Raw genomic sequence first — 24833 nt, forward strand, 5'->3', positions numbered from 1 at the left:
ACCTGCCTCAGCTGTGCTTTGCATGTAGTGCTAAATAACAACGGTTACCAAGCTAACATGCCAAACTTAATGGTAAAAAGGATTAACATTATACCTGCTAATGATAGCATGCTTAGTTTAGCGATTAGCTCAAAGCACCATGGTTCCTAACTAGTCTCACAGAAACTCTATCATAGCTGAGGACGTGTTGGGCTGAACAGCAGTTGGAGATGCTAAAAGGTTTTGCCAGTCAAGTCATACAATCTGCTGCCTGTTGGAAGGCAATGTCAAAAATGTTCATGTTCACTCAATGATGTCATGCTGATTTCAGTCAGCCAGTAAGTGTTCAGTGTGGGCAAAAATCCTGGCAGGTCCCACAATAGGCCTACACGTTGTTGTTAAATTTAGAAATGCCCAGAAGCAATGGCCGGAAATGTAGTTTACTGACAGTAAATGGACTTTGAGCTAATCGCTAAACTAAGCATGCTATCATTAGCAGGTATAATGTTAATCCTTTTTACCATTAAGTTTGGCATGTTAAAGACACAGCTTAAGCATTTGCATCCCAAGTTCCCTTTAGACGAGACAGCGGTGGGAAAAAGCTCGCTATGGCAGGTTGTCAGTTTACAGAGGGCCCAATTCACATTGTAATGTATTATTCCCACTTAAAATCTAACCTTCTATCACTGTGGGCTTAACAGCAATTCTTTGTGGGATCAGATCACAACAAAACCCTATCCGCATTTTACAGCAGTTTCACGATCAAGCCAGTGGGTTGCCTTTTAAATGTCATGTGAGGATCTTGTTAAATATCACAGGCCTTTATCTCCACTGCCTCGAGCCGCTAATAATGGTGTGGTGGTGGATGGGTGGGGTGGGGGGGCAGCGCACTCGTCTAATGGCTCGTCTTTCCGTGCTGTAGTTCCTTCCAGAAATTCAGTTGGGTTTCTCGACGATTTTTGAAAATACAAGCGGCAGCATGGTCAACTGAACACATCAAAAGCCTGTTACCATCCAGCCTCTGTATGTGTCTTATATACATGTGTCGTTCTTGTCCTTTTTTGTCCAAAATGTTCCAACACCAATTTCAGTGTGTTTTCCATCATGGTGTTGCGTGTGTCTTTCGTTCCCTCCCATCACAGCGTGCCTCATTGAACCTGCATTGTCTTTCCAGGTGGCGAGCGTAACTGTGGAGTACATGAGCTGATCTGCGTCAGAAAAGGTAGGGGCAGATCAGCGCTCTGAGAGGTTTGAACCTATGACCTCCCCCCACACCCCACCTTTCCCCATCAGCATTGTCAACTGTTAACATTGTCCCTGTTCTCCTGTACCGTTGTGTTGTGTGCTGCCTTCACTGTTTGCTGTGCTGTGCTGTTTTTTTTAGCCTTGTTTTGTTGTATGTGCTCATTGCTTTTGTTATTTTTTTTTCTCAGAGATGTCGACTGAAAATGCGTACATTTTATGGGGGTTGGTTGAGGCTATTTCAATGTCTTCTACAAGTGTGGTATAAATGAAAGAAAACTATATATGTGCTTATTTATGTCAAATGCATAGTTCTGGCGGAGACTCTAGAGCTTTAGTTAGACTATAGTACGGTTATGTCCAGATATTTGCCTAACAAGTCAAAATGTGACTTGAAATATTTTTATATGGGGCGCTTTGGGAGTAGTGGGTGGAGTGCGTACCACATGGGCTCAGTCCCTATAGCAGCGGACAGCGGGTTCGAATCCCCATTTCCACTCTGTACTTTCTGCTTTCCCACTGTCGAATAAAGGTTAAAACACGTAAGAAATATCTTTGAATATGTAAACATTTAGGATTAAAGTCAATATTTTGAACATTCAGGGAATCACAAATGGGCATCAGCTTAAACGTACAAAAAAATAAGTACTGGTAATAATATGGTAACCTATTTGAGTTACGTTACATCAAAAATAATTTCTTAATAAGACATTACCATGTTAAATGTTGCCCATATTGCGCTTTTACAGATAAAAAACAACACTAGTAACTTTAATGTAGAACATTAGAAATGGTGTAAACACTGTAAGTGATAATTAAGGAGTCTGTACAAAACGATTTTACTCTTTAATTTCCCAAGCTTTTTTGTAATAATACTTTTGAAGATAAATGATACCCTAGATCATATTATTGGACTGCAACTCATTTTACCCAGTTTTTCTGTCTTGTTACCAAGCAACAATTTATGTGACCCATAAACGCCACTGACACTGTCATTTATTAATTCATCTCTGCTTGCCCACTGTGCAATTTTCTTTTTGTAATTAACTACACTCTAATTTGAAGGCTGGAATCTGAGTGTGGTACTGTTGCACCATTTTGTATTTTGATTAATTAACTGTGTAAACAAGGCCTGAATAGCTTAACCACATTCCACTCTGTGTGTAATGTGGTTATAATGAGCTAAATTTACTTTTAAATGGCGTGTTCTACCCCTTGCCGTGTCACAAAATTGAATGGCCATAATTTTTCTTTGATGTGACTGCATGTGTTGAAGGTCACGATGGTGTAGTTGTGTAATAACAGGCTTTTTAGAAAATCAGGCAGGTTGAATTAAGCATCATGTTCAGTCAGAGTCCTCTGTGCCTCTCTTTGCTGTGGTAAAATTAATATTCTGGAAGGAGATGAGTCTCTTTTTAACAAATAAAAACATGCAAAAAATAGATTGAAAGGATGCTCATCATCATCACAGTGCATGAGCCAAATGAATGGTCTGGTTGTGTAACAGTGCGCGTGTTTCATAATTTGGATTATCCCATTTGTTTTTTGTTGAAAATTATTCCAGAGGTGTGTGTGTGATTGTGTGTGTGTGTGTGTGTGTGTGTGTGTGTGTGTGTGTGCGTTTGCGTGTGTGGACAGGTTTGTGGCTACCCAGTGGGTGTTGTGCTTGAAGCATTGTCTGAACATGTGTGGGTGTGTGTATGTGAGGTGATGTGGTGAGAGTGCTTGTGGGCTGGCTGTGTAGAGTGTGTGGGTTCCTTTGTGATTTTGAGATGGTATTTGTGCTTTTTGACATTCAGCATGGCAACTGTTTCCAGGAAGCAACAAAAACAATAGGGATAATAGACAAACATAAATAAATACCAAGGCAATCTGCCAGCAGTGACAATGCAGCACTCCACTTGCAGACCTTCAAGCTACAGCACATTTCAATTTGTTTTCTATATGGCAGTTGCAACGCTTCACCAACCGTCAATCCATCCATCAATTTTTTTTTATTGTTTCCTAATACCTGAGTCAGGTCACCATGGCAACTGGGTCAGCCAAACCGCCTAGATGTCCTTTTCCCCAGCAACATGCTCTTGCCCCTTCTTGGGGATTTTCTAACTGCTCCCGGGCATTGTGGGAAACGTAGTTCCCCCAGGGAGCCCTGTGTTAAAGGATGAGAGGATACACTGGCTCTCACTGTCATTGTCAAATCTGTTAAGAAAAATAATTATTTTGGCAATCATCAATCAAGCTGTCAGGGGGCATGACAGGGCCTAAATAAAATAACAAGAGCAGATGGGTCTTTGATTGTCTCGATTATGATGGTAAAATGATTAATAATACTGTTAAGTGGTTCTAACTAAAGCCTGTCAGTTCTGGTCAACATCAGACTGATCAAGGAACAATACCGTCCATATGTTAAACAAAAGAAAGGGTTGTGGTGTCCTTGGACCGTGGCTGGTGATTGGACAATCTTAATTGCAAACCGTTTTGGAGCCATGTCAAAATAAAAGTCCTTCTTGATCTTCAATATCTCACAGTGTCTGCTGAGTGAGACAGAGTTAAGTAAACAGGTCATTCTCATCCACTTCATAAGCTGCCACTTTAACACTTACTTGCAGTTTCTACCTCAAAATTTGTTGCACCACATGAATAACAACTGATATTCCCTTCATTATAACTGATTTGGAAAAATGTCAGGTTTTACTTCCTCTGAGTGCCATTGCTCTTTTATGTCTGAGTTTCATCACATTGTGTCATATTTTTCATGTATTTAAAATTATTCATAGTCGTCATTATATAGTATAGCAGAAGATGAATCCTTTCCTTAGTTTACCGTGATCATCATCATTATGAAGGAGTAGTTATTGCGCTGTAGTAAGTCTCAAATATCTCTGTCTTGGAAAAACTGTTTTTTTTTAAACTTTTATTTTAGTGTTTTTTTTACATATGGACAAAAAAAAAAACAGAATAAGTAAACACATACAATACATACACAACACCCAACCCCCTCTCCCCTCCCCCATCCCCCCTCCCTCACATAAACAGACAAGGAATACAGAAAAAAAGTGAAATAAATAAATAAGACAAAATGATTAAGAAAATAAGCTATAAGTACACAAGAAACAAAACAAAGCTAAAACAAAAACAAAAACAAAACTGGGGCAAACCTCACACCTTTTGGTTTCCTAAGTGCCGCAGCACTGGGCCCCGGAAAAACTGTTTGATAGGATTTTTATCATGCAAGGTGTGAAGTACCTTTTAGAACCATGACATGTTGCTCTCCCACAGTATTGTTGTCAGAGCATCTTATGTAACAATGTCTGATATTGTTTAATGTTCCTTTGACTCAGTGATTAATGAGAGAAAGTGAGGCATGAAACACTACACAGTTTATAGCGAAAGGAAAAAAAAATAGTATATTTTGTTCTGAAAACAGGCTGTGAAAGAGTACAGAAAATAATGTGTGGATTCCTATGATTAAATATTCTTCTCCCTTTGAGCCTGTTGGGGGAATAAAACTGAACAGGATCCCGCTCCATCTGTGCAGTGAATAATTCAGTCAACACAGTGAGAAGCCGGTACAGTGTAAGCAGACAGGCTTCCCCACGGGAGACCGCCTCCATGTGACCAAACAGTATGCACTACCAACTATGATCCAGGCTCATAAGAGTCCCAGGACACATTCAACAGACAGAGAGTATTTTTTGGATAATTTAAATCTAATCATCATGAGGAGTGTTACACAATGTGTTCAATTGTTGTATAATGTCTACTTTGGTTGTGAACTTATTGACGCCATTGGTTGCATTGCGGGAGTTGTAGTAGGACGGAGTGTTTTGGAGTATGGCCCTCACTAGAAACTAATAATTAGGAAATCTTTTAGCCCCTGTTTCTTCGATTGTGGATTATTCTTATCGTAACCTTTAAAAAAAGTATAAAAGTACAATATGACAATTGAGCACCACTTCAAGGCTGTATCTTTAATTTTAAATATTTCAAATCCTTATCATTTTAACTTTGATCATTTTCAAACGTTCAGTCTCGGTTTTGCCAAGTGTAAATGGGGCTGGAGTGGAGTCAGCCAGCCACAGTTAAATAGCATATATATCCTTTTCCGTTTTTTCCTTTTCACTGCATCCCACAATCCAAACCCCTCTCACCATGCTCCAGTGGAGGGTGGACAAAATACAGAGTGGTGCACAAGTATTGCTTTTCCCATCACAAACTTTTTTGCAGAAAGGTTTGTAGGCGGTGTTTGATGGAGTGTTGTGTTCATGTATAAAGCCCTGGGTGCAGCCTGCATGTTACACTGTGAAGACAAACCTCCTATGCAACACTGAGAAACAAGTATTATTGATTGGTATTGGTCGAGTGTGTAACAACAGTTTACACTTGACCAAATTTGCTTTAATTAGAGGCTGTTTACTTCCATTGAACTTGATACTAGAGCATGGGTCCACTTTCCCTCCCTAAATTATGGAGGATGCCTGATCTATTAAGCTATAACAAAAGTGACTAGCCAGATGTGTCCCTATTTGTTGAAAAAAAAAACTTCAGTGACAGCACAAAATCCAGACTCTGTATAGCAGTTTGTGCTGATGCTACGCTCTGTCCACATAGATAGGCTACACACGAAACAACATTTTGCACCCCACTCTAACATGTTGTTCCCACTGTTTTTTCTTGTTCACCTCGGCCAATATCCACTATACTGGGAGGTGACATTTTCATATTATGGATTTTATTTCTTCTTCTTTTTTCCAAATGTGTAACAGCTTGTTAACAGTCAGTGAGCCACTCACCTCCCCCCCCCCCCCCCCCCCCCCCTGTGAGTGCCTGATTCCAACAATTTTTTTTTGCCCGTGTAAAAATGTCAAATGAACTCCCTGAACTCCACTGCAGGAGTTGAAAGTCAATCTCTGCAGCTCACGTTTTGATTGCTCCTGAATGTTTGTAGTAGATGGTCTTTGGAGTGACAATGTTCTGCTGTCTGCATATCTATTGATGTGTTTTTCCGAACCACACCGCATTGACTGACTGACATGTGGCACTCAGTATTACGTTTGGTGGTGAGATCTGATTTGCCCATGACGAGAGTGACGCTGCACCTGAACCTGTTGCTATGACAACCAACCAATTATGCCACTCTCCTTGGTCCCATGATGTGTGTTCCAGTGGATGACATGAGTTTTTATTCATGTGTCACCTCAGTAAAACCAAACCAAGACACAAAGTCCACTCTCTAAGACGTACACCTTTAAGGTGCATTTGAGCTTTGCATTATAAACATTGTTGACTGTGTGAACGTGGACCCGGTCGTGTTGCCTTTGAACATTAACCACATTAAGTCAAACACTAATTCACATAATATAACATGGAGATAACACTAACAAGGCTGTATAGACCTGCTGTATTGGCAGGATATATGATGGTTTGCTTTATGGCCAAAAAAAGCCAACTGCAATTTTAGCATCACAGTTCACTGCTGCCAACTGTAATTTTCTTGGTAGCTTACGTTGCTTAGTTTTTTCCCACAATCAATTTTTTCCCCACAATTAATCGGAATGGTGTAATATTTTGGGAAAAACACTCGCTTTCTACCAGTAAGTGTCAAGCGATATCATACCACTGTCATGTCCTTAGCTGAATGTGAAGGTCTTGCCAGCAGGTGGTTAGCATAGCTTAGCCGCAAACAAGGACATGTTTACAACTAGTCTGGCTCTGTCCCAGAGAAAAATATTCCATTGACCAGCACCTGTAAAGCATGCTAATAAACACGGTAGGCCTATATAATATTTGGATAGTTATTTTATATAATAACTGAGGTGTAAAAATAGCAAGTTTTGGTTTTACAGGCTAGCTAACCTTCTACTGGCTGCAGCTTCATTATTGGGGACGACAATATATGCTAAGTACCTCTCTAAAAATGTCTCTTGGTTTAGTTTCAAGTAGAAAAATCCCTTTGGACGATAAAAGCAATGTTTATTATCTATGTTTTATTTTAATTGGGTGTTTTTAATGTTTTCTTACTACAGTGTGTGCGGATATGTAAAATGCCAAACAACAACCATGGTAACTTGGTTTTTATGTGTGTCAGTCTCTCCAGAGGTGCTGGGGTTTCTGACTGCCATCGGCCTCTTCATCATCCTCATGACCTTCCTCTTCTGGTACCTCAACAACAAGTTTGCACTAGAGAACCCAGGGAGCCTTCAGTGCCTTGATGACTTCAGGAAAAAGACTGAGCAAGGTGAGCCTGCATTGACATAGGCTACTGTATCTGTCCTTTTGTGTGTGTTATTTCTACATGTCACCTTGTGAACTAAGTCATTCCGGCTATATGTAAAGGTAAAAACCAGACTTATATACAGTACAACATTTTGAGATTGTGTCCTTTTGGAACTTTGACCCAACAAGGAGGCTTGCGTTGTCCTTTTGTCAGATATAGCCTACCTATGTACAGATACATGCATGTTCCCCCTTCATCTTACAACTAAGGACCAGACTGAAATATCATATTAAGGCAGTCTTCTTAACTGTAGACAACACAAGCTGCTCATGTTTTCAGATAAGGCGTTTTTCGACTTGCTTCACACGGTTATGACACTTTCTAAACCTCAGTGTTCTTCTCTGAGCCATAAAACCTCAAACTCACCACCTGCTGTGTTTATCTTACACATTAATGATCATATTAGAAAAACAGGCCACTGGTCAATAACTGTACCAAGATCCACAGGATTCTCCCCTCATTGTTAGTTACAGATATCTAACCATGGGCTCCACCCAGGTCCTTGAAAAGATAGACTCAAGTGATTTGCATCGTGCCGACACTTCGTAACACTTATGGATCCATGCCGCTGAATGCAGCATGAGGCCTGACCTCTGCATGGGGACATTTTCCACTGGCCTTTCTCAACCTGTGAGGGGATTACTGTTGGTGACAGGTGTAGGCCTGTTTACTTGTCATACGTCCACGGGGCTTCAGCGGTGTAAAAGGTTGGTGGCCCCAGGGAGGCCCCGCACAGGGAGTTACAGGCTCTACACTGAGAACATTCAGTTATAAACAAAGGAAGGCAGTATAAAGTGGTGAGGCCATTGTTCTTGGTGTCTCCTGGTTATCTCTTCACACAATGATTGAGGAACATATAAGGCTTATTTTAGATTAGGTTGTGTTATATTATGACATGAGAGAAGATTTACTGTCCATTCTATGCCAAAACATATATAGTATATATATTTTTTTTAAATGACCTGAAATGTTATACTTTATGCTCTGAAACGAAACCGACTTCACATTTACACTTAGTTTGGATAGATTTTTCAGTCTGTATGGGAAACGTTAGAGCACAGCTGTGGCTTGAGTCATTTTACAGCTCTGCTGCCCCTCGCTGGGACAAATGTGCAGCTACATCTGGTGTTGCAATGGTCGCTCCAGGTAAAGGCAACAATGTTGTGGTGACTGGTTTATTTTAATACAGTGCACTGAAGGACATTTAAATACAGGGAATTACTTCACACACTGTATATATTATAAGACTTAACAATACAATTATTGGGTTTCTTTAATGATATAACAGATAATATCGATTGTAACTCACCTATTTTCCATCATTGTTTCCCCTTTTTTCTCTTTTTCATTAACATCTACATATGAGTGGGCCAAGCATTATAAACACCTCTCCTTAGCAGTGTGAGGTGTTTCTATAAATGTTCTCTAATCCATGGTGCTTGAACTATAAGGGGATGCAAAGAATAATGTAAGAATGTCTCACTCGCTAAATGTAAACTAGCTGATACTTTGATATCGTCTTGCTTGAAAAATTTGAGGTAGGCGATTTATTTCCTTATCTAGTGAGATGCAACAGTTTAAATAACAGAAATGATTTTCAAAATAAAGATGTCTCTAATGTTATTTCTTTTCAAACAGTTACCTTCTGTCAAGTTTAGCATTTGTGACACGTTTGTGGACAATATCTGGTCAAATCATAAATTTCTGGACAATTATTCTGACAGTTGAAAAATGGTACCTGAGGTCATATTTTCTCCTTGCCTTTTTACAAAGCATTTCAGCAGACTTCCCAATGTAATGCAGTATTGTGGCCAGTAGAGGTTGCCAGTCAGCTATTCTGTCCCACATTAACCAGGCCATCTCCATCTCCATCTCTTCTCACCCCCTGAACAGACAAGGCCTACTCTGACCCTGACTTACAGGGCTCATCGTCAGACAGTGAGGATGAGTTGATGGGTCAGTATCAGGAGGCGGTCAACCGCTCACAGGGCCTCCGGGGGGGAGGAGCCAAAGCCGCTAATGCCTCCGCCGCCGCCAATGCTAAACACACAGGAGGCTTCACCTGGGAGAGCAGGCAGAAGTACAGCCCTCTGACCGCTGCCTATGACGGCTACAGCAGCGACGCCTCGGCTGATGACGGTTGGTTCTGTGTCTGTGAATATAAGGTGCTCCGAGGAACTTTCAGTTTTTGATAATTCTTTCACCCCCTTTGGACAAGTGTGGTAGTGTTTTTACTACGCCAGCTGTAGTTCCTGGGTTCTTTGCACTGATGGTCTTGTTTGCTGATGATTTATGATCTTCAGAGGAAAATTTTGACTGTTTCATAAATATTTAAAAGTTCCTTGTAGTACCTATAAATAAGAAATAGTGCTGTTATTCACTGATTGTATTCTTATGCAAGACCTTAAAGGTGGAGTCCGTGGTTTTGGAGAATGCTTGTTGTCAATTTTTTTGTTGTTGTCAGAATCAGTGGATATCTCATCACAATCCGCTACCTGTGCATACTGTTTGCGCTCAAGAAAAAAATATGCAGTCTTAATACAGAGCCTAGGCTCTGTAAATGGTCATATTGCAAGCTAAGGTGGGCCCCCTTTGTTTACATAGCCTTTGTTTACATACCCATTTACAGAACCTCAGCTGTGTATAAACAATAGGTTATTGTTGGTTATAGATTGTTATTCAGCGTGTGCACATTATGGACAGGTAGCTGATCGTGAGGAGATATTCACTGATTTTGACAACAAGCCAGTCACCAGAATCGCTGACTCCACCTTTAAAGTTAGCCGCAATTTTCTGTGTTTAAAGGTTGAGCATTGATGATCACTTACATTTTTAGTTTGTTTTTCCAAGAACACCCTTTAAAGGAAGCCTCATCAGCAGTATAGTTAGATGCTGCACTTGTTTCATAGATCAAGGCAGATATCCCCCCCCCCCCATATCACTGCAGTAAACGCTAGCCAAATGCACAAACTCATCTGACTGCATCTTCAAATTACAAACACAAACACCCCGCACTCACTGACACACACTGTCAGTTAATGCAGAGAGGTGATCAAAGCGAATGCTCCCGTTCAGCGCACTCTCCGTGGGAGGGTTGTGCAACAGTCAACTGTCTACATAATCTGCACAGCCGCAGCCTCACACCTTACCTTCTTTTTTTGACGGATCTTTGCTTCCCATCTGCCAGACTCACCAACACAAGGGGTTCACGGTGGTGGATGGAAGGCAGTTTTTTTAAACTAATTTTTTCATTTCATCATAGACCAAGACACAGGAGAATACTAGCACTGACCTATTTGGATCACACTGTTATTCATCACAACACGTTGCTAGAAGGGTGTGCGGTTGATTTATTTGACATTATGAAAGTGCCACTCACACTTTCTTTTTCCCCCTGACCGTGAATCAATCGTTCAGTTTGTGTGTCATGTTTATTTATTTTTAATGTATTTCAGTAGTTTTTCACATTTTTGCAAAAGATATTCACACAAGTAGAAAAAAGCACTTAATTAACTTTGAAACAAAACATAGGCAATAAATCAAACTGCATTGGCCCGAAAAGATATACGCTGAAGCTAAGGCGCTACTAACTTACTATGCCAAACCTTTGTACTTTGTATATTCAGCTTATAAACTCATTCACTACTGAGTTTCAGTTTATTTACCTAATCAATTCCGTCCTTTCTATTTTAAGGACGGAATAAGGAAAATGAAGAACAACTGTTAACTGTTAATGTAAACGTGGATGTTGTAATTTGCAAGAACTCATCGCAAGAGCCATTGATCGACCATTGCTTTTATACATCTACACCTGGTCCTTTTCAAAAGCGTAGAGTTGGTGCTTTTTCTGCAAACCAGATTCTGCCATTGCACTTTTGTCTGGACACATACAAAGAAGTGAACCAGACAGGCTTGTGTTGGACATCTTCAGACACTAATCAGCCGTCTTTGTGTCTGAGAGTGTCTTCTTCAAAGGAAGAAAAAACCCAACTCTAATCACTGCCATGGTTCCCAATCGGTGAATCACGGTCTGTACCAGCTTTGTGTTGTATAAGACAGTGGGTTCCAAGGGCTGGGCGTCTGGCACAGTCTATTTAAAGCAATGTTTGAATGTGTGTAGCTGAGGGATAAATTGTGCATGACAAGCTTCTGACTCCATTAGTTAAGGAGCAACGCACTGTACAAGGTTGTGTCATTATGCAAGCGCCGCAAGAGCTGTATGTCTACTCATAACCGCTAGATGGTTCCTGTCCCCCTCAGTCTCAGATGTATGGTGCCCAATGGTGGAACTTTAGCTTTTTTTTTTACTGTTATCAGATTTTCAGGTCATTTTGGTCGCATGTACAGAAATTCCTGAGGATAATTTTGCTTTTGTAATGCCAACTAGTTTTCTCAATGGCACATTTGATAAAAACTGGAAGACAACAGTTTTTTTCTTAAATTTCTGTCTCACACCCACAGTGATTGTCTATTCTGGGAACTAAAGCATTTGAGCTAATCAATGATTCAAGTGGCTCTTTGGCAACAGTGAGAGCATCACTGATTAGTTGTTGTCTACCTAAGGGGCAAATGTCTCACAGCAATATGTAGATCATTCTTCATTAGTTTTGTGCATGTTGCTTGCAAACATGATTAATTATATTCTGCTCAGTTTATACAACTTAACAATCGATGATCTTGCATGTACTATCATGTAGATTGTGATATATTATTCAAGATATTCTTTCTTGTAAATGTCATGTAACACGTGAAGCAGCCTTATCACATGAACCACCCTAAAATCCATTTCTCAAAAATTAAAGCACAACATTGTGAAACATGAAAATTAATATTTTTGCCCTTCTTTTCTATTAAACGACCCCTCAAATGTATATTGCAGAATAAGGGGCCCCAAACCCTAGGTAGGAAACACCTGATTTAAAAAAAATGTGACCTCCTGAATATCACTCTGCATCATGTTCGTTGGGAGATTTCCTGTACATCTTCGTAGCATAGAAAGCACAATCTGTTTTAACGTGTCCATCAATTCACATTTACTACAATTACACTAACTCCCCTGTTTCGGCTCCATGAGTCAGCTTCTCTGTACAAGCTGCTACATGCCATTTACTATTGCAACAGCAAAATGATGGGGAGGATTGGTTCTTTGAGGATATACAGTATGTGTAGAGTATGATGAAGACAGCAGTACTATAAATTCCATTAAATCTCAGATTTCAAAGAAGAAAATCCGAGTGGATCCGAGCCAGTTGTGTTGTTTGGGACAAAGTCCTCACTGATTTGTTTATCTGTAGTAGTATAGCCTACGATTATGCCGTGAGTGTTCCTTGTGTGAGGGAGAGGCAGGGATTTGAGTCATGTGTGCCCGGCAGCAATAATTTGAAATTGACTTGGTTTATTTATATGACAACATTTAAAGCTATGAAAAGGGGCTTGTGTGGCCTTTGTTTTTTGTGTGATTCAAATACCCTTGAAGGATTTGAAGGATTATATAAAAAAAATCAGGGTTGAAAGCAGATTATTTCTGTCTGTGAACTAATAAGAGGGCATTAAGAAAACACATGCATAGAGGGAGATTTCAGATACTTATGCAGTTTTCTTTTGACCAGTTTACTTGTAATCCACAAAGCATTATTCTGGTGTGTGGCCTGGGAGAGGAAGTGGGAGCGAGGACTTTGCCCATCAGTTGCTGCATGTTGGTTGAAAAGTAGTGGAGGACCATTATTTGAAATCTGTGGTAAGGCTTTGATCGCTGTTTGTTATCTCCAACCAAATCCTTATGGACCAGCAATGATGAAGCAGTGACCTCGCACCACTCCTGATATCACTGTATTCCTGTAAAAAAACAAAAATGTACACAACAGTATTTTCCATTATACAGTCGCCTCGAGAGTACACTTCATTTCATTAATTTTCAAACAAGCTGTCGTAAAAAAGTTTTCTAGGCGTCTGTGTGTTATTTTCTCACTCGACAACCACTGCTGCTCTTGTTTGTCAGTGAGTATGAAGAGCCTCATCCTCAGGACATATGTATTATACATGAGGGAGGATTTTGCGGAGGCTGCAGAATCAGGGCGGACTCCCAAAATAGGAACTAAGCAGCAGTGAGAAAGAAATAATCAGAGGTTTTTGGTCCGACTCTGGACTAACTTCCCTTCTCTTTTCTCTGAGGTTAGCACACTGTCAGGATGGCTTGATGAGGACATTGTAACGTGGTTACATTACTTCTTTGTAAATTATTTCGGTATTCATGTAATTATTCAATCGAAAGAAATTCATGAAAAGCAACTTTTGATCATCATTTTAGAATGTAAAACCTTGTTGAAAGGTTGGACTCTCTCCTGCTGGATGGAAGGATTTTCAACTATTTCACTACACTAGCTAGCAATCAGTCCAGTCCAACACTGGAAACCTTAAAGCGTTTGGTCATGGAGAGATTAATGACAACGAGTAACCAACAGGGCGAGAGGTCCGCTATGATTGCCCATTCTTTACGTCCGTGGGCAGGACAATAAAGCGCTGCTCTTCTCATTTGTCACCTAAGCTATTTATACCTATAGTTTCACAGGCAAGATTCACAAAGCCCTTAACTGTTTCCCCTAGTTAGAAAAGGTACAAGAAGGCAAAAAACAAGGCGACTGCCAGTACAGAAGGGTGATGCATCTCTGTGAAGGGAGGCTGGGTTAGACGAGAGAAGGAATGGTTACCATCCCAATTAGCGGGCATGGAGAAAAGAGCAGTGCTTTAACACAGCAGCTTCCTTTCAAAATCAACCGCCCCCGGCTAGGCAGGGAAAAAAAAAAAGCTGCTCAAAATGGATTTGCTCCTTTTATCAAGCCCTCCATGACACTTAGTTAAGACTCCTTTGCCTCCATCCTTGCGCTGTTATGTGCCACTTTGAGGTGGTGTCTGGCTGGCATTATTAAGAGTGAAAGTTTTTTCGAGAAGTTGGGAGAAAGCTGGGATTACGTCACCATAATGTTGGCTTTTTTTTCTAAAAGTTAGGAGACAGAAAAAGAAAAGGATTCCCCCCCAAGTTATTTTCTTCTTTATGTTTTGTTTTTCTTGATTTTTGCAAGAGACCAGGGTTCAAAGCACTTGTCGCTGGTGTCCCTGTGGGAGTATTATCATCGGCTGCTCAATTTTTTTGTGAATACAAATTGGACAAGGGGAGGCAGATTTGAGAATGCAGCTGACAACAGTATTCAAAGTTCTGTATATGTGCCACCGAGACTCTCAGCCGCATTCTCAGCCTTTCAGCCACCTGAATCATTTAGCGAGGTGAGAGGCGTGAAATCTGTGGAAGATTAGGAAGTATTCACTTCAGTCCTTAAATGGTGCATACCTGATGTTTTATTTAGCTTCAGGGGACACGGAACACATTATGCACATGAGGAGGGCAGAGTGAGTTAAGAATAAGATTGTGTACAAAAGTGTGTGACTAAATGTTAAAGAATTACGTGAACATTATACCAATACGAGCCTGAAATGTACTTTACAGTTCAGGTGTAGCTACAGATCAAAAATGTCCTCGCGTCATTTTATTAACTAATGTTAATTCTGTTAAACTCATTACAACATGGGTATACATTCTTTCTCCACCTTGTCGCCCGTTATCTAGAATTATTGTTAAAAAAGGGGAGGGAGGCTGTTCTAAATATGCTTCTACATGTCTCACCAAATATTGGGTATGCCATTTGTTTTTACTTCAAATCAAGAATAAAATATGAATATATTATAAATATTTATAATACGTGTTATTTTTGTCTTCGCTTTTTCTCAGTTTTTCTTATGTAAAGCACTCTTAGATAACCTGTTGATAAAATATGCTATAAAAATACAATGTACTTGCCTTGCCTGCAGTCATGCCAGCGGCTATGTAGGGCTGTACTTAGGCACAGTGTGCTTTGAACTAAATATTAATGCCAGTGTGGCATTCCATTGGAAAAGGAGAATGGGAGCACACTCATCACTCGATGCCTGTATTTCAACTCATACAGATTGATGTTTCAGCAATTGCCAAAGAATCACGGTTCTGGTTCACTGAAATGTCGAGGATTGAAACATTGAAATAAAACCATCAAAGGGAATAATTCATTCTGTTTCATTTTTGTCAGCCAGGGAGCAAGCACCTCACTTGAACAGTTTTTTTTAGCACTGTAATCCTTCCAATAATTGCTGAGACATAGCTAGCTAGGAACTAAAAGTGTTTGTACCAAATCATGTGCCAATTAATCGAGAAGATTTTGAAATACTTCACAAGATAAGTGCTAGCCTTGAATGGCTGTGACTCTACATGTAGTGTTAAGGGATCACCAAAGTGAAAAGGAGCTTTGTTAATAGCAAATTCACTGCAATCCATCCAACGAGAAATTTCAACTGGAACAAAGGAGTAAACCTGTCAGTGACTGAGTTATTTCTGTAGCAGGATTCAAATACATATTGTATCATACCTAATAATGTACCTTACTGCAATGTTTGATTTCCTCCTGACTTCCTTCCATCCAGCAAACTGTATCCAGAGGATGAGACGAACGCCCCCGCTGGATGAGCTCCAGCCTCCTCCCTACCAGGATGAGAACGGCTCTCCCAGGATGTCCTGCACCATGTCGGACATGGGAGACGCCAAGTGTGACCTGTCCCACACCAGTGGCAGTCCCCACATGTCCTTTGGCAAATGCCCCAGTGAGGGCAGCGACTGCCACGAGAGTTACCTTCACAAGGGCTACGAGGAGGACGTCCCCAGTGACAGCACAGCGGTCCTCAGCCCAGAGGTAAATATTATGATGGAAATGTACAAGGTTATTATTGCACATTAAAGGTCACATATTATGCCCATTTTCAGGTTTAAAATTGCAATTTGGTTTTCTACTACAAAACAGTTTTCATTGTGTAGTGCCCAAAAACCCTTCATATTTATAACAGTGCCATTGCCAAATCTCCTCTCCTTCAGCTTCTGTCTGAAAAGCTCTGTTTTAGAGCCTGTCTCTTTAAGCCGCCTCCCAAAAAGCCCAGTCTGCTAACTGCCGGTTTGAATCTTACTGACAGTTAGATTCAGGGGGATCTGGCGGTGTGCTTAGGTGGAGGTAGTGCTAAGTTAAGTTAGTAATCAGGGGGCGTGGCTGATTCCCTTATGATGTCATGAGGGGTTTTGGAACACAGATTTTCAGAAAGGGGGAGAAAAAGAGAGAGGGTTGTTTTTTCTCATACTTTGGGAGTCTCTAATTACACCAGGGACTCATATTCATGTTGAAAAAACATGAAAATTTTTATATTGCTTAACAGGTGACCTTTAAAAGATCTCATTGTGTTGTTTTTTTTTAAGGACATGTCAGCCCGCGGATCGGCCGCCGGGCTCCCTAAAGGCTATGAACACGATCCTCTGGCTAAGTACGGCACCCTGGACGTGGTGTTTGACTACGACTCTGAGGAGCAGCAGCTGGCCGTCACCATCATGGCCGTGTCGGACCTCCCCTCCGTCAAACGCACCGGCAACATCTCCTGGCAGGTCCACCTGGTGCTGCTGCCCACTAAGAAGCAGAGAGCCAAGACGGCCGTGCAGAGGGGCCCGTGTCCGGTCTTCACGGAGACCTTCCGCTTTAGCCACGTGGAGTCGGAGATGATCAGCAACTACGCCGTGCGCTTCCGCCTGTACAGCATGCGGCGGATGAAGAAGGAGAAGGTGCTCGGGGAGAAGGTCTTCTACCTCACCAAGCTCAACCTCCAGGGCAAAGTGTCCGTGCCGGTCATATTGGACGCGTGCTGCGCGGCTCTCCCCGTAAGTATACAGTATACTTTATTTATATATATATATATGATCAAAGCCAGCAGGTTTTGGCATTCAAGCGCTCATGCAACATCTCACTAATTGCTGATCTTCTATTGTTGATTGATCTTTCATGTGGGCTGATAGCATTTTCAGAATGAGGTTATGATTTGCAGCTTGAGAGAATAGGAATATTATGTTTTACAAAGCAGCCGCTTTTGTTTGCCTTGTCTGATGAATAGATGATGGAGTGACACTGTCTCCATTCCATATCAGGGAATAAAACAAGAATCAATTCAGTTGTGGCTTCCTTTTGCGAGCAATTAAAATGTTACAGAAATGTAAATACATTTAACATACTTTTCCTCTTAAAATAACAGCTTAGTAGTTAACACACAACTCAAACCACAAGTGCCATTTACATATTCTAAAAGGAATTTGTCATATATACAGTCAAGTGCGAAAGTTTGTGAACCCCTTGAACATTTTGGAATTTTATTTATTTTTACCATTAATAATTCATTTTTATCAATGCCAGTATTTTTTATATGAAATAACACATGTTTGTTTATCAATTCAACATTTTTCTTTTCCAGAAATCAATTGTTAAAACAGATAAAACAAATTATTTGACGAATGTTGTATGTGCAAAAGTTTGTGAACCCTGAGCTGCATTGCTTAAATCGAGCAGGTTGACACAATCAGGTGGGCCAAATTGGTTGATGAAATAGACCAATGTAATGAGAGATCTTTAGGAAAGAAATTGGGTGGCACTAGATAAAACAGAGATAAAACCAGGTCAGTTTAGGCTCACCAAAGTGAACCCATACAGGTCAGACATGCTAAAAGGGAAACAAATCTCTGAGGATCTCAGGAATAGAGTTGTGATGCTGCACATTTGTCTGGGGACAGCTATAAATTATTTAAAAAAAAGTTTGAGCTCCATCGGTCCACCGTGAGGCAAATCATCTACAAATGGAGAGCTTTAAGAGTGACTGAACATCTGCCTAGAAGTGGACTTCCTTCAAAAATATCCACAAGCGCCACAAGATAAGTGATTTTTCAGTTAAAAGCCAACCCAAACATTACATCTAGTGAAAATTCCAAAATGTTCAAGGGGTTCACAAACTTTCGCACTTGACTGCCATTTTTGTATATTATTGTAGTGTATTGGCAAAACGCAAATGAGTGGGGGAAAAGATTTTTAAAAACTCAGTTTTTTTCAACCAATCTGCAGAATTTCAAATGGCCAACCTTCTCCCGTTGTTATTATTATTATCATTATAAACCACACATGTGCTATGCGAGAAAAAGAAAGCGTGGCAGGCTTAGCAACTAACTCCGTGTGCCTACAGAATTATAATGTATTTTTGCTTTGGGTTTTGCGGATGACATTTATTTTGTTAGAAACTAAAGCAATACTAGGATCTAACCAATAAAAAAAATATCTGCATTGCACTCAATATGGGAACATTGACTTGGCTTTTTTCTTTTTTTCTTACATACCAGTGAGCAATTTTCTGAATGTCTTGGCAAACGTTTTCAGGGTGGTGAGTCCCAGGTCAGCCTCTCAGATATGACGTGCAGTGAAAGCGCCTCATCATTCCAGTCAGTCAGTCAGACTTCCACGCCAGAGATCCTAGTGGGTCTGGTGTACAACGCCACCACAGGACGCTTGTCTGTGCAGGTCATCAAAGGCATTCATTTCAAAAACCTGGCTGCCAACAAGCCACCCAGTAAGTACTCTAAAACGTTTCATTTCAGTCCGTTAGCCCAAAGAGCAGTGAAGAGTGTAAATGCTTTTTTTTGTACCTGTTTGGAGATTGGGAAAAAGTTGGACAAGTTGAGCTCTGTGCATTGGGATTTATGTTTAGACAGCTGTAAACAACAAGTATCAAGTGATGATAAAAATGCCATTGTAATCTGCACTTTCAGTTAATGCTAATGTTTTTTTTTGCTACTGCGGACATCAATCAAAATGGTGTAGTATTTGCTTGACATTTTTCTTTCCCACAGATTAGCAAGCCATACAGGCCATTAACTTGTTTTTCTCCATTAGCTTTTCAAGTCATCTTATAGTATATTGTCAGTGTACAACACAATACCTCCACTTAGATGAGTGGGCTATACCTTTTAATTGGCGCTTGCTCACACACTGTGTAGAAAAAACGAGGAGCTGAATTCATTCTTGGAAATGTTTTTGGTCAAAACTGATATTGTATGAAATGTATTTTCTTTGAGGCTATTTGCTTACGTTTGTCCAACTACTTCTGAGCCAGAAAGAAACTATATAGATTAGCCAGTATCTTCTCCGAATGACAACAGTTCTATCAGAGCTTCATTCCCTGCTTTTCAGTTTTCCTCTGATTTCATCCCATGTTTCCCGCAAACTCCTCAGTCAGTTTCAAACAGACATGGCCTCTTGTTGAACTTTTGTGTAATGTTGTTTGACTTCTGATCATGTTTCTCTTTCCTCGCATCTTCTGTTGTGTGTGCACCTCTTCTCTTAACCTTACTACCTTTTTGACATCTTGGTCCGTTTGTTTTTCTTACTGCTGTCCAACCCTTGTTGTCAGATGGGCTGTTCTGTTGTCTAAAACACTTGATAGGTGGACAGGTTTATATTATCAGAGGTGAGTCTCTGCCCTTGCCGCAAAAGTGAGATGCAATCCCCTGTTGAATTGTGGACCATTTCATACTATCTTCATGGATGCAGCCAATCAAACACATTTCGCTTTGATCAGTGTATGTAATTTAAAAAAAAATCACATGCCTAATCGTTTTGTTTAATTACCTGGTTTTCATGATAAATATATCTGTAAAAAAAAATCTCAAGAAATAGCTTGAGATGAAGAAACAGAAGAATGTGACAATCAAGATATGTGCAAGCACAAGAGTTCACATTGCTAAAAGTCTCAGTCTGGCACTTCTGTTTCTAATTCTTATAATATGATTTGTTTAATTTCCCTAAAGCAACAGTTCAACATTTTGGAAAATGAGCCTATCCACTGTAGGCTATGCTGAGAAGCTCAATCCTTTCATGTGTGTGTGGTGATATGAAGCTACATCCAGCAGCAGGTTAGCTTAGCTTAGCAAAAAGACTGGTAACAAGAGGAAACAGCTAGCCTGACTCCTTCCAATGTATGACAAATACCCCAGTTCATCTCTGCTGATTGCGTAGTTGTTATTGCGTACAGCTGAGACACATTTTTACACTTTCCCCTGTTACTATTCTTTATGCTAAGCTTAGCTAAGCTGACAGTAGCTTTATGTTTAGTGAAAATATATGTAATGTCTATGTATCTTGCCATTTATCTCTCTGCAAAAAGCCAATTTGCTAATTTTTGTAAAGTAAAATCTGGTGCAACATCAAAATGTCCTGTAATATTTGGTGCAACTAGCTCTTACTTCTCATTTACAAGTTCCTCTTTCACACGAACTGTACAATTCTAACATGTATCCATGAAGATAGCTGCTTGTTGCAAACCTCGCTCCTTCCATTTTGGGATGTGTATGTCTTGTTATGCATGCAGCCCTATAGCTACCTGAGTCTTGTGTTGGTGCCCGTGATCATGATGCCTGGACGTCTTTCATGTTTCCACTCAAAAAATAACACTTTTCAATCAAACTCAGTCTGTTTTGCTTGGTGGCTGATGGCCAGTTAGAGAGAAATACTGTGAGCCATTAAATGCTGGCTCTATCCAAACACTACACTTTGGCATGCTCCGAGTGCCGTTTTGAATTTTTCAGTGCTGAGACAAAAATAGGAGTTCTGCGATAGAGTGGAACATAAATATTCATGTGAAAGACACTGTGCCGTCCTTGCATAACTGCTGGGTTCCTTGTATTCTTAAATATATGTTACTAATGACTGGCTGCTGATATTTCGATATTGTTTGTGCTTTCCTGAAAAGCATATTCACACACTGTATGGTCTTCAAATTACATTTAGAAAATAGTCACATCTGGTAACACTGAAATAAAAAAAAATCTTTGTGCAAAATCCTTTACGAAAAGCCTTGATTGACTTTTGCGTCTCACAAAGTGGTGAATGACGAAGAGCAATTTCGAGGCACTTTTTTTTTCTATGGCTTCAAAACAGTACACCGAGCCGACAAGTCAAGTTAATCATCAGTCGCAGCCCCTTCACATTCGGCAACAATACCAAAGAGCCCTGCATCGCGGCTACTGACCACTTAAGACATCCACAGCTCTACACAGCCCATTCAGCGGCAGTCAAAAAAGAAATCAGGGCTATTTTTTTTTTGCACTGTGCTTTCTATGTCAAAGAGAGCAACTGAATGTGTGTGATTCGAGGCGGTGAGCTCCGGCGTTTGGAAAGGCAGCTGGCACTCGACAGCATGAAAGCCTCTGCAATTCATTCCTCACACTCCCCTGCTAGACAGGAACATAATGCACAGCATTATTATGGAGTACGGTTTGTAGACGACGGGCGAAAACACTCTCAAAGACCATTGTGATTGCCAGTCGTGCCTCGTTTACTTTTCAGCCTTTTAGTTTATATCATGATTTCAGCATGGAAACGAGGAGCGAATAACAAACAAAAAAAATGTGAACGCTGAATCACTCGATAATGGCAGTGTTTTTCCTTTTCCCTTTTTCCACTTTGGGTTCAAATGAATGACATTTACTGGGGATGATTTTTTGTTGGATTGTGCACTGATTTTTGATTTGATTCAAATAGAGGAGAATCAGCTGGGGGAATAATGCTGGGAAATGTCACACAGACCAGAAGATTATGAGTAGCATAACCACTCTTTATTAGATTTAAATGATTGAATACTACTAACGCGAAACCTTCAAAAGGTTAAGATCGCTGTCAGATTCTTTTTTTCCTGGCGTAGGCTATATGTAAAAGCTTTGCACCATTTCCTTGACACATTAGAATTATGCACCAGTCACTCACTATAATATACTGTATGTTTTGGAATATTGTCATTTGGTTGCAGCAGGCATGCATCTCCTTCAAAATATGATTCATGTTTTTGGACTGAGCTCGTTGGTTTTAGGACACTGCCAGGGGCTCTAATAGTATGTGCACACAGACATTATGTCAAAGTCAGTGAAAATAATAGCAGCTCCTGGAGGGCTAGTTGACGGGTAACATTCATTAAACAATGTTTTTTCTACAAAAGGGCTCCTCATCCTCTAAGCAAAGGCAGACGTATAACTAACTTTTTCTAGTCCATTTTTATCCTCTACTTCAGGTAAGACATGCAGCAGTTGCATAGCAACAAGACTGAAGTAACGCTCCTTGCACCCTTTGAGTTCTTGCTCTCTGTTATCAGAAAGACTCACAGCTGTGCTTTGTGTTTGATCAGGAGAATAAAACCGCATCCTATGTGGTCATGCTCCTGCACATCAACGGCAGTGACATTATTACAGGAACAAATGCTTTGTGTGTGGGGTGGGAAATGTGTTACACTTTGCGAGAGGAAACACAGCTGCACCAGATTCAAAGAGAAAACATATACTGGAGAAACATAAGGATTTTGCACAAATGATCCATCACTTGAGTTAGGCCCCTGATTATTTAAAAGTGGAGTCAGTAATTCTGCAGAGTGCTTGTTGACAAAATTACTTTTTGTCAAAATCAGTGAATATCTCCTCAAGATCTGCTACATGTCCGCACTGTGTGCCAAAAATAAAATACAGTGTAAATACACAGCCTAGGCTCTGTAAAGGGGCATGTTTTAGCTACTGTGGGCCCCCTTTGTGTACATACCCTTTGTTTACATACATGTTTACAGAACCTAGGCTGTGTATTAAAACAAGTTTTATTTTCAGCGCACACACAGTGCGGACAGGTAGCGGATCATGAGGAGATCTTCACTGATTTCGACAAAGTGATTTTAACAACAAGCATTGTCCAGAATCATTGACTACACCTTTAACCACTCACAAAACCCCCTAAATGTTTTAGCATTGTTAACATTTCAAAAGGTCTACACCATTTCCCCTTCTAATTGCCTACTGCACCTGTCTCTTGCTCAGACACGTACGTTAAGCTGACCTTGCTGAACTCCATGGGCCACGAGATGTCCAAGTGCAAGACGTCGGTGTGCCGAGGTCAGCCCAACCCCACCTACAAAGAGACCTTTGTCTTCCAGGTGGCTCTCTTCCAGCTGTCGGACGTCACGCTCATCCTCTCCGTCTACAACAAGCGCAGCATGAAGCGCAAGGAGCTGATTGGCTGGATCTCGCTGGGCCTCAACAGCTCCGGAGAGGACGAGCTCACACACTGGACTCAGATGAAAGAGTCCAAAGGACAGCAGGTCTGCCGCTGGCACAGTTTGCTGGAGTCCTAACGGCGGGAGAGTGGAGTAAGAGCTTGAGGAGAACTGTGAGGAACAGTTGTTGTTCTCCCCCCAGACTGGTGAGAAATGTATAAGAAGAAGGTGACAAAGATCCAGGTAACCAGGGTCAGTGGGGATGACCAACAAAGAACAGACACAACATACGTCAGCACTTAAGAGTTGTTAAACTTCGCGTCGCATTAAGCATTTTCATGGCACTGTTTGTTGATAAGTTGTATGGCTAGTCATTTGTCATTGTGCTTTAATTTATTGCCTTGTAATGACCTTAAAGTTTCTGTAGATGGCACCATTTTTTTCTTCTGTTGAACTGGTTGAGTTGGGACCTGTTCCAAGAAGCAGGTTCTGGATGACGTTATTGAGTAAATTATTGTATGATAATATTGTGTACCCACACCTCCAGTACACACAACTGACATTAGGATTACTATCAGGGATCAGAAAGGTTTACAACCCCTACGCAAGGCCCCATTAATTAGTGGTTGACCAAGGAAATTGTTTCCAGTTTTAAAAGCCAGAAGACGACATGCATGGGCACATCAGTATTACTTTCAGTAGAAGTATTTTCAACCCTGGACTTATCACCAAATGTTAAAGCCCTTGAAAAGGTTCTCAATCAGTTTCTTACAACGAGCAGTGTGGTCCCACACAAGCACAAACAATGTTCCATTGAAGTTTGAACAATTAGGGTTGTTTCTCCTGACTGATGTCCCTGTTTGTGTTCTTGCTCCTTGTTTTTCTCACTGCTTTGAAGTGGGCTGCCTTAGTAAGAACAAGGTGACGCCATTTATTACTTTGTGTCGGAGTTTAGCAAAACTTGATTCAAAATATGATGACAGTTGTGGGATAGTTTGCTTATGTTACCTCAAACAAACTGCACCCATACAGACCCGATGAAGCAGATTAGCAGAGCTATTGGGCCGCTAACTAATCTGTTCATAAGCCATTCATTAATGCATATTTAAATGTATTATGGGTACTTGTAAACCAAATTCCCAGCGACTTTTCAAAAAAGTATGAGAAACCAAACTTTTTTTTTAGCTAGCAAGCTAATTGTAGCAACTTCTTTGTAACAGCACTCAACAGGGCAGAACCAGTGCCATGCTCTGTCTGATATAAAACACCAGCCCACATTCGCTGCGGAATATTCAACATAAGTCAAGTTACTTTATTAGTCAATGAAATTTGTCTTTCCGCATATCCCCTCTCAAGTTACCACACTTCGGAGGGGGTC

At 40.6% G+C, this 24833-nt stretch overlaps 1 protein-coding gene across 1 annotated transcript; it reads left to right on the plus strand.

The window, feature by feature from the left end:
* Positions 1-1146: 1146 nt before the first annotated feature.
* syt14a (synaptotagmin XIVa) lies at positions 1147-23593 on the plus strand (the record flags this gene model as incomplete). Its single annotated transcript, XM_080042909.1, has 8 exons — positions 1147-1201; positions 7310-7459; positions 9392-9637; positions 16007-16272; positions 16824-17276; positions 18811-19000; positions 19841-19897; positions 23280-23593. The coding sequence occupies exons 2-8, from the start codon at positions 7363-7365 to the stop codon at positions 23591-23593; spliced, it is 1623 nt and encodes a 540-aa protein (XP_079899035.1). The 5' UTR covers positions 1147-1201; positions 7310-7362.
* Positions 23594-24833: the final 1240 nt, after the last annotated feature.

Source organism: Ammodytes marinus (assembly GCF_949987685.1).
Source record: "Ammodytes marinus genome assembly, chromosome: 15".
NCBI lineage: Eukaryota > Metazoa > Chordata > Actinopteri > Uranoscopiformes > Ammodytidae > Ammodytes > Ammodytes marinus.